At 42.3% G+C, this 17,577-nt stretch overlaps 1 protein-coding gene across 1 annotated transcript in view; it reads left to right on the forward strand.

Annotated features, from left to right (window-relative positions):
• Window positions 1-7,280: 7,280 nt before the first annotated feature.
• The window catches only part of TGFB2 (transforming growth factor beta 2), a 73,218-nt gene continuing 62,921 nt past the window's right edge, over window positions 7,281-17,577 (forward strand). Inside the window, exon 1 of the mRNA XM_054024008.1 lies at window positions 7,281-8,352. Within this exon, the coding sequence (XP_053879983.1) occupies window positions 8,010-8,352 (343 nt within the window). The 5' untranslated portion in view covers window positions 7,281-8,009. The remainder of the gene's footprint in view (window positions 8,353-17,577) is intronic.

A 17,577-nucleotide genomic window follows, 5' to 3' on the forward strand; every position in this document is an offset into this window, starting at 1 on the left:
GATGTTACATTCTTAAGAATCCACTTTGTTTTATTTAAGGCTTTTCTTTGTGTAAGCTGCACCAACGGGCTGCCGGAGAAGCAAGAACCCTACAGTCTTTGTGAACTAAAGAATAACTCTGTTCCTGTGCAGCTGCAATACATGGCTTAAGATATTACATTACTAAAGGCCCATTTTTGAGGCTGCCGCCACTTACTTAATATTGCTTTATAAACAATCCTCTTCTTAAAAAACCACCACAAGTACCGCTTGGACGCATGTTTTCACTGAAGTTGTACAATTGAATTTCCTGAATATTGTCATATAGATGTTCTGCTAGAACTACTAACAATTTCTACGATTATCATTTGTCTTATTTATTGGAGCACAACCAACACTGTCTCTATGCAATTCTAAAATAACATGCAATAACCTTTCAGGCCTTGAAATATTATGAAAGAAATACACACACACTCCATATAAAGGAGTGGTCTATGAATTTATAATAGTTTAGATTAGAGGTCCTGACCACTGTGGTCTTTATATATTCCCTGAAAATTTTCATAAGACTAGTGCTCCCGATTTTCTGCAGCATCCAGTCTCCACTGAGTAGTGGAGGGTTGTGCCCCAAAGGTGCTGTTGTGGCTTCCAGATTGTCAGGGTCTAATCCATGTCAGCTAGTAACAGTTCCTAAACTAGAGTATTGTGCAATCTGGCCATACCCCCATAATTACTCCAACAGTTGGAGCTGCCGGAAGGAGTGGTCCAAGAGATAGCTATGTCAGCTCAGCATCTACTGGGGACTGCATGCTCCTACAGTTAGGGAAATCTGTGGTTGATCTGGCCTTAGGTGTCTTAATGCTGGTCATAATCCATGCTAAATGTGCACTATAGCTTCAGTTGCTTATGGTATTGTTCTTTGTTTCCTGCCTTAAATTGTTGTGTTGTGAACTGGAAAACAGTTCCCACCTTTACTTAGAGGTGCTGGCACTGTATAAGTGGAAAAAGTTATTCGGACCAAATTCTGTTGTTCTTTCTCACATGAACACTCCTAATGAAGCCAAGAGGTCTGTTTGCATGAGCTGAAACTACTTGTGAGGAAAGGTTGCAGGATCAGACCTTCACTTTATAAAGTTTCCAAAGAACTTTTGGCCTCTAAAATGAAAATCACTATGTTAACATAAGATCATTTTAATTTTATGTTAAAGAGCCAGAGATACAAATTAGTCAATGTCTTTGAAACGTAAGGGCTGCAGGACAGAGTCCTGTATGAAATAAGAGACACATCCTGGTGGCCACTTGCATAATAAGTAAGCTCAATAGGATGTGTCAAAAACACATAGGAATCACTATGCTCACTAATGAAAAGTACAATACAGAAGTGTAGAGGACTGATGCTTCCAGCTACACCAAAGGTATTAAATGGTAAAATCAAGCGTTTTATTACTGTACAGTTTTCCTCTATTTGTCATCTCATCTCACCATTATAAGGTGCCACCTCTGCTCTAGAAATTGAATGATTGTGTGTGCTTGTTTTATAGAAAGGAGAATTTGAAAGTTTCTTGACTGGCAGACTGCATCAGAACAGCTAAGATTCAACATGAGCAGAGTAACATCCTGCAAAGTTCTGTGTATGCCACAAAGAATTAATTGTGCAATTGTCAGACGCTCGTCATCAATGTGAAGCTTATGAAATGTGCCTCTTAAATTTTAAAAGTTATTCCTTCTCCAACAATGTTCTCTACTTTATGAAATGTGGCCAACCACCTTACTTAATGACCTGGTCGTCAGCAGTTTGAGAAAGATTATTGCCATTGTATTTTGCACAGCACATTTGTGTATAACCAAAACAATCTAAAAAAGAAACCACAAATTGTAAAATCCTGACCACATAATTTTTAAGTTAACAGGAAACATGAAAGCCTTAAATTCAGTAAGTGAAGTAACTTTCCAGGTGTCCCTGTTTTTGTAATAAACAGTTACTGTTTATTAAAAAAAATCAACATATAAAAAGACAGCATTGTACTGAATTGAAAGCGCAAGAACAGATAAGTCCTGTTCTTCCTCTGTGCTTTCTTTACTCACAGTTGGGTGCCCAAGGAATTCAGGATGGGGTCCATTTAAAAAAAAATGTATATAGATCAAATCAAGTTTAACTGCATTTGTATTTAGTAAATGTTTTCCACAGTAGTTTTTCACTCTAATTCACTCTTTAGAATTTAATAAATACAATGGATACCTTCCCAAAATAAAATGCAAGGGGTTAATTATGATAGTTTAGCCTATTAGATATGTGCAGAGTGAAAATAAAGTTATAACTCAAAAACTGAATTACCTGTACTGAAAGGCATGTGGTTGTTTAATTCTGAAAGTATGTTTAGTTTATGGCACTTTATCCAGCAGAATTGCATTGGACCATGCACATAAAATGGCAAAAGTTACATGGCCAAATTTTGATTGCCTTACTCAATGCAATTGCTCACGTGACCATGATAAACAGAGGTTGGGCCATAATTTCTTTGGGGTCCAATTCTGCATTGCTTGTATATCCACAAGAACATTTGTGGAACCAAGAGTTTTGGGTGCACATAGAAAGTAAGCTTAAACAATGTGTCATGAGAGAGAGAATGCCATATTTCAAAATGGAAACCTGGTGCTTGTGTATTTTGGTATATATTGTAATGAACTGGCTAGTATGTATGTGTGCCATTGTCCTCTACTAAGGAGACTCAAAATGGCTGAGCTGTGTGTATCAGGCCCTATGTTACAGGTGGTAGGGGCTTAGCTCAAGTGGTAGGTATTGGTCTATGCTTTTGGAACAGGAGTCTACATTCTATCCCTGCTGCTCCTGGGAGCTTCTGAATGGCAATAATTTGCACCATAGTGATACCAAGAAGCCTTAGGTAGCAACAGATTTGTTACACTGATGTCAAACTGAGAGCTGAACTATAGTGAATGCCAGACGCTTGAAGTTGACATTTGTCAAACTAAGAAAGTGTGTAATGAACTGGTAGTGTGTATGTGTACCATTATTGGCCTCTCTACTGGACAGCATAAGAACTGCTCTGCTGTAGGTTATAAGACTTATAACGAGAGTTGATCGGAAAAGTTCTGGCAGAACATTTTTCTTTTGGAATTTGCTGATTTGGCAAAATCAAAATGTTTCCTGGAGACCATTTGATTTCGCTGACATTTAGCAGAAAACCAGCCAGGTTTTGAAACCTGCCTGGTTTCCTGCCAGCTCATTTGCCTCACTCCCCAGCTCACCTGGAAGGGTCTACAGTTCTGGAGCAGCCCTCCGGACAGATTGCCTGAGAGTCTGAGACCCTAGGGATTCCAGGGTCCACAGAGAATTTTGAAATTTTAGGTATTTATTCCTAACTGCAACAAAAGCAAGTTTCAAAATATCAAAATCCTGAAGGAGAATTATCTTTCTCTGCCCAGCTCTACCTATCACTGCCGACCGCTAGTGAAGAGTTTCTAAATGCTCACATGGTATGGGCTAGTGCTTGAGTAGGAGGATCTGAGTTCTAGCCGTGTTGTCGCTGTGAAGTTCCGGATCGGCATGAGGTACAGCCTAGTAACAATTGTAAATTCTTACGTGGCCATGGATGTATTATTTCTTCATGGTTTCAGGTAAAGTTTTGGGAGGAAATACATTAATTTCACAAACTTATGTTCAGAAACATTCACATCTTAGTTACAACCGGTGGCAGGGCCAGATCTTTAGCTGGTCAGTGAAGTCAATGGAGTTATACCAATTTATACTAGCTGAGGAAATGGCATTTTGTTTTTAAACAGGAATCTTGTACAACCTATCCTGGAAAATGATCCCTCATGCTCACAGACCTTGGGAGGCAGGCCAGTCCTCGCTTACAGACAACCCCCCAACCTGAAGCAAATACTCACCAGCAACTACACACCACACCACAGAAACACCAACCCAGGAACCAATCCCTGTAGCAAACCTCATTGCCTACTCTGTCCCCATATCTAGCGACACCATCAGAAGACCCAACCACATCAGCCACACCATCAAGGGCTCATTCACCTGCACATCTACTAATGTTATATATGCCATCGTGTGCCAGCAATGCCCCTTTGCCATGTACATTGGCCAAATCGGACAGTCCCTACGTAAAAGAATAAATGGACACAAATTGGACATGGTAACATACCACTGGAATGGTAACATACAAAAGCCAGTAGGTGAACACTTCACTCTCCCTGGACATTCTATAACAGATTTAAAAGTAACTATTCTTGAACAAAAAAACTTCAGAAACAGACTTCAAAGAGAAACAGCAGAACTAAAATTCATTTGTAAATTTAACACCATTAATTTGGGCTTGAATAGGGACTGGGAGTGGCTGGCTCATTACAAAAGCATCTTTGCCTCTCCTGGAATTGACACCTCCTCATCTATTATTGGGAGTAGACTACATCCACCCTGATCAAATTAGCCTTGTAAACACTGGTTCTCCACTTGTGAGGTAACTCCCTTCTCTTCATGTGTCATTATATAATGCCTGCATCTGTAACTTTCACTCCATGCATCTGAGGAAGTGAGGTTTTTTACCCATGAAAGCTTATGCCCAAATAAATCTGTTAGTCTTTAAGGTGCCACCAGACTCCTTGTTGTTTTCAACTATATACTGGTGGTCCAGAGACATTTATACGGAACACATCACAGGACACCATCAATACCGTGTTGAGTAACCAAGACCGCCGACCAGGGAAATAACCCACTTCCTTCCCTGAAGGACCAAGGGACGCGCCCCACCCATGTACTTATCCACGACACCGATACTGACTTGGACTCCTTACTCACTCCATGGGTGACGTACCCGAGCCCACTTATCCACTGACACTTTAAAAATCCTTGCACCCCAATCTGAGTCAATGAAGGTTATGCGATATGTATGTATATTCTCATCCTTGCAAACGATACCTGTAACCCCCCATAACCCAAGCCTGACCCCAGATGTACAGTACCTTGCCTCTTAACTGGTGTATATTTCATCTTAAACATTAACTTTAATAAAAATTTTAATTCTCATGTCCTTTATCCAGTAGGAAGGCTCTTCTTTGCTTGTATCCGCAGCAGTGCTGGATTAGTTGGCAACACTGCTTTCCCTACAGTGGAGCCCTGCCATTGCGAACAACATGCAGTAGTTCAGTACTGCTAGGCCCCTTTATCTCCCCTCCCCATCCCCCCACTATAACTGTTTTAAGGAAGCTGTTTTCCTTGCAGACATACTGAGAAGTAAAATCTTGCTTTTAATCTAGGAGCTACCACTTTCAAGTGACTAGCAAGTCTTAGAAATCTTTTTAATACTTCCTAGAAACAGTAGATTGTACTTTTAAGGCTAGATCATCAGCTGTTGTAAATTGGTGTAACTCTTTTGACTTCAATGGTTCTGTGTTGATTTATACCATCTAAGGATCTGGGCCTATATCTTTTGGGATATTTGAGCCATCCTATCTGGCTTCCTCTGTACATTTTTTGTAATATAATTAGGAATGGTATAGCTGTGGTCCTAACCCTTTATGCCCCTTATGTCATCATGCTGCAATGAATACTCCTATACCCCATCTTATACCATAATAGGAGGTTTAGAAACAATCTTGTCACTATGGAAGAGAGTGGGCTAGATGACTTAATAGAGGCTCCAAATGATTCTCTCTCTTAACACATCCAGTGAAAAATTATGACAACTTAATGCTTAAGGGAATTTAGGGATAGAATGGCGGGTGTTAAGGGAACAAAGGCTACTTGATCATTTCATGAAGTTCATGCTGATGTACAGATGTGATAAATGGACTGTGACAGAGAAAGAAAACACATAGGGGATGAAGTTAAGAATGAGATCTATTTGACTGTAGAATAATTTCTCAAGAGCAGAGCCAGAATGCAGTATGGGCACAATGCATTTAGGTCAAACCACTAGCAATTCCCTATGTATAAAAAGGGAATGATCATGCATTGGCACCAAGATGGACAAGGTAAACCCAATAGGTTTTTCTATATATAACATCTAGGAGACTGTGGTGGATATAAGAAGTAACTGAGAGAGCAAATTAGAGAGACAGAAATTAAAAAGCTCCTGGAGTGAGCAATTGAGTGGCCTAGTACAAATGACAATGTGCACAAAGGACACCAAAGAGGAGGCAGGAGAGAATCATCATCACAGTCCTAATGAGTATAATGATAACCAGGTAACGCTTCAGAGGGAGATGACAAGGCCACAGAATGTGTATGGAAATCCAACTTAAGTACAGGGGAGTGGACTGAGCAAAGCCAGACTGCCTTCTGCTGACTATTAAAACAATGGGCCAAATTTGCTGCATAATATAATAATGAATTGTAATTATTTGCACATATTCTTCTAACAGAAATACACCTCTACCTCGATATAACGGGACCGGATATAACACTGTAAAGCAGTGCAGGGCTGTGCACTCCCATGGATCAAAGCAAGTTCGCTATAAGGTGGTTTCACCTATAAGGTGGTAAGATTTTTTGGCTCCTGAGGACAACGTTATATCGAGGTAGAGGTGTATCTCACAGAGCTCCACAAAAGGTGGGGCAGGCATGACAGTGACCCTATCGCGGGTGCCGGTCAATTGCCTGCAATAGAGTTGAAAGCAGCGATGTGATTTGGCTCCATGACGGTAATAACAGGCTCAAGAAACAGTAAACCCCAAGCAAGCCTGACAAGAGTCCCCCCAGTCTTCCCTTCTCCCGCTTCTCTCCCACCCCGCACCGTGCGGCACCTTGAAGCGTATGCACTGCTAATGCGGGCTCGCGGGGCCCCCGCCTGCTGCACAGAGGGACTAAGGAGCCGGGGTGAGGGAAAAGCTGGAGGAATCCTCTTCCATGCAATCCCACCACGTCATTTTGTTGGGAGGCAAACACGTGGTGCAGGGAGACCTTATAAATCTCCCTCTCCCTGCAAGAGCGTGATGTTATCTGCTGGCAAAGTTTCCCTCTTCGCAAGGAAAGCAACGGGGCTCAGCGAGGGAGGGAGGCAGGCAGGAGGAGAAAGCGAGAGAGAGAGAGAGACTAACGGGGCTGCAGATAAAGTAAAGCAGGAGCTACGCGTTTCGGGCCGGGGGAAGCCCTGCGGATCGGGCCGTGCGTGGCAAGCACTGAAACCAAGCAAGAGGGGAGAGGTGCCCCCAAGGGAGAAAGGGGCAAAGCACCTTTTGAACGCCGGGGCTCGCGACCCACAGGAGGCTGCAGCAGCAGCAACAGCGCCGGCTTGTTGACTGTGGCTTGGGTTGGCTTTTTTTTTTTTTTTTTTGGAGGAAGAGGAGGGCGCCGGGGAAGCTGCACCGCAAGAGAGGGGGGCTGGTCGGTGCATGCAGCCCGGTGTGCCGGCGGCAGGATCAGCACCGGAGGAAGGAGCGAAGAGCAGAGCAGAGCTCACCCGCGCACCCCCTGTGCACCCAGCCCCGGGCTCTCCCCTCGCGCACACACACGCACGTGGGCGCCCTCTCGCCTGCGGGGCGGCTCGCTCCGCTAGCAGTTGCGTGTGTTGTTGCAGCTCCGCAGCGCGGGGCCAGGAGCTCAGCGCGCGCCGCCAGCCAGCCCGCCCCTGACATCGCCCCTCTCCGGTCCCGTCCCGTCCCGTCCTGTGCGTGGCGCTGGAGGAGCCCAGAGCAGAAGCCCGGAGCTGAGCGCCCCGGCTGCCACCCGCTCGCCCTCCGGCTTCAGGCGCGCTGCTCACTGGCCAGCCCCGCCACGCCGGCTCGCTAGGGAAACTCCTCTAGTGCCTTGCGCCGCGGTGGGGGCTGGTTGAAATACCCCCTGAGTTTGTTCAGTTTGGAGGCTGATGCAGAGGTAGCGACCCGCTTTCTTTGCAGCTCGCCTGTATAACCCGGGGGCGTTTTCATTTGCACCCCCGTTGCCTTTTCCTGGCAGCCCGGTTGCATTTCCAACCGCAGCTGCTTCCCCTCCTTTGCACCCCGCTCGTCCCCTTCTTTTTCAAGTCAATTTTTTGGGGACGCTGGGTTTAAACCCGAAAATGCACTGCTATCTCCTGAGCGTGGTGCTCACCCTGGATCTGGCCACGGTGGCGCTCAGCCTGTCTACCTGCAGCACCCTAGACATGGATCAGTTTATGCGCAAGAGGATCGAGGCGATCCGAGGACAGATCCTGAGCAAGCTGAAGCTCACCAGCCCTCCCGAAGAGTACCCCGAGCCCGAGGAGGTCCCCCCGGAGGTCATCTCCATCTACAACAGCACCAGGGATCTGCTGCAGGAGAAAGCCAACCACAGAGCCGCCACTTGCGAAAGGGAGAGGAGCGATGAGGAGTATTATGCCAAAGAGGTTTACAAAATAGACATGCTGCCCGTTTTCCCCGAAAGTAAGTCCTGTGTGTGTGTGTGATTTCACCCCCCAAGCCTTGGCAGTGCCCAGTGCCGTGAAATACCTGCCCCATGTATCGTACCCCCCCCCATCTGTTAATTTAACTCCTTCTTAGTTCGTTTTTCATACTTGTTGGAGGGGGGAAAGGGGTGGTTGCTTGCAGATCTGCTGTGTTTGATCTCCTCTCACTCTCTCCCTCAAACTCATCACAGAAGTCACCGTGTGTCCCCCAGGGATCTGGGCGACACACACACACTCTCTCTCTCTCTCAAACGACCCTATCTCTTTCCACAGCTGCGCTTTCCCTCGACTTGCCTCAGTCTATCCCTGCTAAAAAAAAGGTAGAAAAAAGAATCACAGGCTTCTCCCCTCCCAAACTCCTCGATCTGCAGAACATCATTCTCAAGATCTCTACTTAAATTGGTACCCTAACAGAGGACAACTGGAGAGACCTCTCCCTTCTGTTTTCAGTTTAATAGCCTCTGTTCCAATGAATGGTGCCTTTAATTTTAGGTACAAAGAAGTTCTCCCTTCTGTTTAGTGTCAGGTTCCTGGAACCCCTCTCATTTTTCTGCCCTTTGCTATTTTTTTTTGAATGACACTGATGATACACATCTCATTCTGAACAATAAAAGGGAAAAATGTTCTGTGCTGATATCTCATCAGATCCCACCTATAATGAATACAAATCATCATAACATGCCTCTTTGTTTTGGTGGTGGCAGTGGGTGTGCAGAAAAAGCATAAAACTCCTTAAAAAAAAAGTAAAAGCTAGCTGCTCATGCCAAGGAAGGTTAAATACCAGAGAGAGAGAAAAAAAAAAAAAAACTTCACCATCAGGGTATCCAAAACTCCAGTGCCTAATCTTTTCATTTCCCTCCCTGTTCCCCCACCCTCCACTTGATGCCCTATATATTTGCTGTCTGTTTTTGAAAAGTACATACCTCTTGCTTAAATAGATAATGTAGCCATCTTGGTAACTTTATCCAAGAGTTTCTAATTGCATTTTCTTTTATTTATTTTTAGTTTAACAAGTTGTAGCTTTAGGGCTTGCTGTGTCTTGCATGTGATAGTCCCATGATGCCAGTCAAAGTGTCCGAACCCCTCTCTTTGCAGCTGCCTTTTTCTTCTTTTACTGTTAAATGACACCATCAGGTACAGGACACCCTTGCAGTCAAAGCCATTTTATTATTGTAATTACAATAACAGCTAGGATAAATATACTCCACCCTTCTTACCCTCGGTGAAGGAAGATTTTTTTTATGTATATTGCTGCCAAGTGGGTATACGCAAAAGGTTTAATGTAATTTGTAGCAATGACATTCAGACAGAACGTAGAAATTATGGCAATTTTCCTTCAAAACACACACCCACACCCTCATTGCCATGCCACCCTTGCTGGTATTTTGGTCAGAATTTTGTTTTGAGACCCAACACCTCATGCCCTGAGCCTGGTAGCAAGTATTTATTAACAAAGGCCATAGAAAATAGTAGCAACTACTTGATATATGGATATGAACTTGTAATAGAGGGTTTTTGAAGGCATTGATCCTGACTACAGATTTGCCTCCTTATCCACCCAAAGAAAATCACACAAAGAGCTACTACTATAAAATCCAGCCGTATACTTGTCAGAACATTAAAATATCTGAAGTGTGTGACATCAAAGTTGACAAAAGAGGGTCTATTTTTAAAATATTGTCAAAAGCCAGAGCGGTACTAAAGTATCAGCAGGGGTTTTGGCAGCGTAAAGAAGACTTCAGGTATCTACCAACAGAGTGCATCAGAAGTTTGGGATCAGAAGGCCATTTAGCAACAGATCCAATACTACTGTGCAAGTGCCGTGGCTAACATCATAGTAAGTAGGTTAACTGTTTTTCCACTGCTCTTTAGTTATACTGGATTGAGGGAACCTTTCCAAAAAAGACAGAAAGGAAGGAATTGCTCCACCATATTTTAAACAAACAAATTGAAAGTGCAGGATTGGTTGCTATATACACTTTCTCCTAGACTTCACTGAATAATTTTCATAACTCTGCAGTTCCTGATCCCGCGGGACAGTGATGAGGAAGGAGAAGGAGATCAATATGAATGCACTGAAGGTCAAAAGCTGCTGAGATGAAGGCATGGGAAAGATCAGTGGTTGAGTTTTTAACCACAAAGTTGTTAGCGTTCAGTAACTGACTACAGCCCAAGTATTACAAATATGCTCTAATTATACTCATAGTCAGCTATATATCACTGCAGATTGCTGATAGGTCTTTGTGAGGCATTTTATACAGTTCAGACTAAATATTTTTAGCAATGAGGAGATGTAAAAGGAAAACTATAAGAGATATTGTATATACCCTAAGGCATATTTTGTCTTAAATATTATCCTTGGCCAACTGTACTATATAAATACAGTAAATATGAATAGAACTGGCGAGATGCCAATCTCCTGGGATGAATTTTAGTCAAGAAGGTATTTATGGGATATAAATAATACTGTGTCAACATTTAAAGAAGGGATCTGATTAGTTTTGAATTTATTCATATTAATCTTTTCACATGCTGTTAGTTTAAGGCTCAAAGTAAAGTTATGCTAAGGTTTACTGATAGTTTGCACTGAGGGAATAAGGGGGCATCTGGCGTCTGCTTGACAGTCCATTTGAGGTTAAAGACACTTGTAGCCAGAATATATGTGGAAATTCAGAGAGTCAAAGAATAATAGACCCATGTAGACAATAGATTGCAAAATTAGTGTCATGAAAATAATATCAAGAAGCTTTGGAAACTCAAAAAGCAGTTGAGCTTTGGTTTGTGCAGGAATTCCTATGTATCTTGTTTTGGGTTAGGTAATAAAAGTCCAAACAATCAGTAATTGAGTTGTTTTACAGAGATTGAATGTGAAATCTAAAGACAGTAGATGATAGAATGCTTGAAAAAAAGTCTAGAAACAATTATCTTTCGAGTTCCAAAGTCCTGGTTTTATTAAAATGGGGTCATATTAGAAGATAATTTTGTCTCTGTGATAACATCGCTGACTAGAAAGGTTCTGATATTTAAATTGAATGTTTATTTCAACTTAATGATGGCAAACATTGCATTGTTAATCTGCAGATATGTAATATCAGTACAGTTACAGATTGCAAATAATAATAATCTGACATATCTGGGACATTTATTATACATACATATAATTAACAAGGCATGTTTTCAGGGACTTGGAAGGCTTATTTGTGGTAAACATATAAAGGCCCAATTCGGTATTCCTTATTCATCTAAAATTCCCATTACAGTCAGTGAGTCAGTAAAAACTGATGGATTGGGCCCTATGAAAGTAAGTGATCACTTTGAGTATTCTATCATCTTTGGGGCTAAAAATATACAAAACCCTGAAAAATTATGATTTCTTTTCTTGATAGTTGTTTCACATTAATGTTATACTAATATTATACAGACCCCATTCCCCACCATGAAGCCAAGCTCTTGCCTGTACATCAATTTTATGGGAGTTATTGATATGACTTATCTTTCAATGAACTCTATAGCATGAATATTGCATTATATAGACTGTCATTCTGCTGAATATTTGCCTAATGAAAAAGAAAAAAACTATATAAACTGGCTGGATACAAGGCCATGCTTCTGTTTTATGAACAAGGAGTTGATTTACCAGTGATTATATGCATGTGGACTTCTTGTCTTCAGAATAATTGAGTTACTAGTACAGCAGTGGCTACACTGTATGCCTCCCCTTCACTGATTGCATCATTACCAAATGTTAACAGCTACCGATGTGCAGCTCACGTGTGTTTCGCATTTAGCAGAGCCCAGAACTTAATCTTTCAGGATTTTCTATTTCGTTAAAAATATGGATGCATTCTCAAAAGGAGTATATTATTTTAAACCTCCCAACTGTGTTGACCCAGTGGCCTAGCTGTGGTGCTTAGCACCTCCTTAGAGTTTGATTCCCCATAGTCTCTTGTAAGGAATTTGGAGTACTGCTGGAGGCTTCCAGTAGGGTAGAGGGAAGGTGGTGGGAATGATGCCATGTGGCTTACACATGAGTAGCATTCTTGAGTCCTCCTCTGCTCTTTAGAGCCAAGAAGTTGCTGATGAATTTTAAAAGGGGCACGATAATATTATGAACAATGGTATCATTTGTAATTATACATACTGAGTGGGGTAATCAAATGTCTTGCTTCACTGCATAAGCTGATCACCATAGGAGTCAGGAAGGAATCACTCCTCCCACATGTACCCTCATCATACAAACGGCAAAGTGCATTCTGGGTGTTTTTCCCTTTCTTCTGAACCATCAGGTATTGGCCACAGCCAATAGTAGAGTTCCAGATTTGGGAGCTCAGTAATCTGATCTGGCATGGTAAATCCTGTTACTATGTGACTTCAGGAGAGGGAGACTAAAGAAAAGAAATATGGAAGGAACACCTTAGGCTCTTAGTGGGGTTCGGAACAACAAAAACAACCCTAGGACCAAAATCCTGAATCCCTGTCTCAGTGACTACTCAAACAAAACTCCCATTGACATCTGTCTTAAAGAGATACCATCATCTTGGAATCTAGTCAAGTTTTTAAAAAAGTAAATTTTCTGGTACTCCACTCAGCCCCTACTCCTCTGCCAGTTTGGTGTTTTACAGTCACAGGTGACAATTTTTAGATGTTTTTCTGTCTTCTGCTTCTGTGTGAAAGACCCACATAAATAAAGGAGGAAACTGACTGACTAAAGTGCCAACTCTGAAAATGACTGTGTAGATGGAACCCTATACCCACATGAAGTTCCTTTGGCTTCAGTCTGTTATAGGATCAAGGGACAAATGGCTACAGAGGGAAGAGAGCAGAACTGACTATTCTCAAAGTGCTGTCAAACACACAATGTAAATAAACTGAAAAAAATGAAGACAAACTATTTGCTTTCACTAACCTCTGTCAGTCCTAGTCATTTTAGGTGTTACTTGTAAGGACAATCGATAAAATATTTTCATAGGCTGATGTTATCACTTTAAATTTAGGACTCTTGCATGTATAAGAACTGAGCAAAAGCTAAACAAGGACGCTAGGATTTGTTCTTCAGTGAGGTCCCTATTCAGCAAGAAACACATGTGCAGCTTTAAGGATGTGAATAGTCCCATTAACAATTAAAGCTTAAGTAGCTTGCTGAACTGGGACCTGATTTTGTGGGACATTAGCAGAGGTATGAACAGAGTTTTGAAGCCATGCAGCTGAAATCCCTCACAGCGCTTAGAAAATGTATTGCTAAACATCAGGACCAGTAGCAGAGGCAAGACTTGAAGTCTTTTTCAGAAAAAAAAAAAAAAAAAAAAAAAGTTCTCTGTTCATTATCTTTGTTATCCTGAAGAGTCCCTTCTCCAGTTGGACAGCATGTTTTCTTTGCTTATGCAAGTGTCTCTATGCTAGAAATGCTTCCACATTACAGATTAAGAGGAAACTCCCAGCACATCTTGACAAAACAAGTCATTAGTGAAGATGCACAAATGTTTCCATTCCCATTGTGAAACCATATGCTATACATTTAAACAGGCAGTTTTTAGCCTGGGAATTATATGTTCTCCAGGTATTATTTTAATTTAATAATATGTTATGGATACTGAACAGATTTGTTTAGACTAAAAAGTTTGCTTCAGTCATTTGTACAGAGTACATTTGCATCCTGCCTACAACCACAAACTGTTGTGTGTTTCTTTTTAAATCTATGATATCCACAAGTAGGTGCCTAACTGCAACATTACTATCAATTTGCTTCCTGGAATGGTCTGGCTAAAGCAGCTACATTTCCTCTTGAAACAACTCCTCCAAAACCATCTATACCGTCCTTGCTGTTCTATAATAACTGAGGGAAAACCCAGCAGTGCAAAAATACAGCTGAATGGTGAAGAAGGGAGTAAAGGAGAGGGGGAAAGGGTTCAAAGGCCATAACTCTGCATAAGGGGTCAGGGAGCACATTCAACACCTGGCGTCATATCCCCCTTCCTCCCAATGTAAGCTGCAGGCTCTGTGTGAATGAATGAGTGAATGATGGTGCCCTCTAGTGGCTGGCAGAGAGGAGAAGGGACCTACTATTATAATTACTACAGGAGTTCTGCTTTAGCTCATATGACAGTGGGCTGGGCTTTTGGATCTGAACGACTAGGTGTATACCTCTAGGAGGTAATGGTTGAGTTTTTTTGTTACATACAGCAGGAGCTCTGCAAGTTGGTTCTGAAATGGAAAGCACGTTCTCTGTGCGATGGCCTCCAAACCCAGTGGAGTTCCAAGTGGAAATCTGCTTGGGCTTTCTCACTGCTTGTTGAAGTACAGTATTGACTTCCCCCAGGGGAAGAAACCTGTGGCTGTTGCGTGAGCCATATAATGTATCTGAGGAGAAGGATCTGGCAAGCAGTGCAGATGGATTCTCTCATACCTCAAGGCCCAGGGAGACACCTGGATTTCCCTGTGGATTCCCATGCAGTGTGAAGTTTGCACCCTGAATGCCATCTTGTGGATACTATCCCATGTTCCCACCCTGGGGAAGAAAACCCTGTAGCAATCCTGTGAGTTTGAATTGGTGGGATTTTCAAAATATCTTTTCCCATCATGCACGTTTTCCTGCAAGAGGGGAAGGTATGTCCCGAGAAACAGAACTTTCCTATGATTGTGGTTGCATGATGCACAGTGAGGTGCATTGAAACTATTCTGGATTTTCACTACAGACCTCATCTTACTCCTATTGAAGTCAATGGAAGTTTTGCCACCAGGCTGAGTTCTTTGGGGCAGGGCCTGTCTCTTTGCTCTGTGTTTGTAGAGCACTTAGCACAGTGGGTCCTGGTCCATGACTGGGCCTCCTAGTAAGTACTGCAATACAAATAAATAACAATAATAGTTTTAATCTGGACAAGATTGCACCACATATCCAAATTCCCTAAGACCCAAAAGTCATTGAAATCAATAGGAATCGTTCCACTGACTTCAGTGAGCTTTGGATCAGGCCCAATATGTTATATTTTCCTTGTATTATAAAACTATTACTCATTTGTTCATCTGCTTTCCTTGCATGGAGAAGATATTGCTTTTCAGACAAAAATATAGGGCAGGCTGAGTGAAAATATCGACTAGTGCATTATACTTCAGCAAACAAAACAAAACTGGGGGGGGGGGGGAAGGAGAGAGAAAGAAAATGTTGTGACTTTGACCTTGGCTCTGTTTGTTTGGCTCCTTCCCACCATATCTAACCCACACTACTCTGACAAATACTGCATCTGTCTTGACAGGCTAGTTCACAAATAACCATCCATTCATAACTCAGGGCTGTTGTAAGAATCCCTGTTTGTTGCTTAATCTGACGACTGAATTTGAACATTGGCTTTGAAAAAAGGACCCTGCAAAATGACCACAAGTCCAGTCTGACTTCGCAAAAACTAAGAGGGAGGTCTTGCTTGAAAGAGGATACTTCGCTTTATATATATATATATATATATAAAGAGCATTAAAACATCTATTGTTGCCAAAGCCCAAATTGGAATGTTCTGGGAAAGATAATTTAATTTTAAACTGCTGGACTCATTTCAGTGATGGTAATTTCAACACTTCCTGGGGAAAGTCTATCAGTGATTATTATATGCACACGAAATGCAGCAGTAGATCTGTCATTCTTTCCATTTTAGTTCTTTACTTGTATAAATTCGTTATTTTTCCTCATTTGGCCGGTGTCGGTGTCTTGTGTTTTCACTGGCTGCATCTCATTCAAACCCTTGCCTTGAATTTTAAAAGGCAAGCTAAGTGCTGCTGAAGCTTCCTTTTCTTATTTGTTTTTGTTTACATTCAGCCTTTGCAATTCAGTAGCTAGCTCAGCTAAAGCAGAGTGTTGGTTCAATCATAGAGATGATTGAGGAATCAAATATGGGTTTTTTTCCTTTAAAAAAAATTGGGAGTGAACTTTGTGAAGGTGAAAAACTGATAGCCCCGTGTCTTGTTGTTTGTTTGTACAGCTCCTGGCACAGTGGGCCCTGATCCTGCCATATGAGTGTTAAACAATAATAATGAGCCCAACATTCAGTGAGTAGATGCTGTTTTAAGCTCTCCAGCCTGCACATGTCTGCTAATGCATCCCAAACCTGACCTACAATAGCCCTTGTTATTTCAAAGCTTGGCTGCTCCTGAGCAGATGCTGCCCAGTGTGCTGTACGGATTGGTGGTTTTGTGCTCTGGAAAAACAGGCACTAAGGACTAGCTGAAATTGCCAAGAGTTCTAATACGAAGAGTAATACGTAGCAATTTTATAGCAGTTTAAGTCTTCAGAGTGTCATGTAAATATTAAGGCACAAATTTCCCCTCTTTAGGTACAGAGGAGTTGAAATACTGGCTAGAAGTGGCTGGCAAGCTTGGAAGGGTGAGAGAAGGATCTAAGTCACGGCTGGTCATTAGAGAATATAGGAAGCTGCTTGTCCATTTTCAAACCCTACTTGCTCATAAGAATGAGGCAGACCAACAAGGCTGAGAAACACTCCTGTGAGCATAGTGAACATAGCACCAGCTATTTCTCTTGGATCTTAATTGCAGACTTCCACGTTTATGAGGTTTTTCATACTGGAGTCAACTCCAGCTAACCTTGCGCAACCTCATATTTAATGAACATATAGTCAATGAAATCTTTAGCGACTAGGAGCTAGTTCCATGTGAAGGTGACAATTTGCACCCCTTGACCACATGTCGGCCGGAGCAGCTTCAACAGGAGGCATTCACCCTTGGGGAAAGAAAGGCAGCTATATTACTGCCATCCTTCATCAGGATGGGCACTTTTAAACTGGGGCTGCATAGGAGCTCTGCCAGTGGCTGTTGCCTAGGAGATGTATTGGATCAGTGCATATCCTGGGTGCTCGGGTCCCACGCCCTCACCAGCTGATTCTGCCCAGTTTGTGAGCTGCTGTACTGGCTCCAGACTCCTAGCAGAGTAGGGGTATAGGTGGCTTGCACCATTGCTTCCCTTCCCTGAGCTCAAGTTCTTTGCGATGTGCTCTTTAGATACAGAGTAGCCGCATCTCAGCATTAAGATATGCAGAAAGATGCTTGCACATTTTCTTTGTCCCTCCTGTTGCATATTGACGTAATATAGAGTGACAGAATATTTCAACAAACAGCATGTAGAGCACTAGGTATGTCAGCCTGATAATAAGTGCCACCTTCCTTGAAGAAATCCACTGATCTGGTGGTGTTACCAACCAAG

This window comes from Malaclemys terrapin, chromosome 3, assembly GCF_027887155.1.
Source record: "Malaclemys terrapin pileata isolate rMalTer1 chromosome 3, rMalTer1.hap1, whole genome shotgun sequence".
NCBI classification, from domain to species: Eukaryota; Metazoa; Chordata; order Testudines; family Emydidae; genus Malaclemys; species Malaclemys terrapin.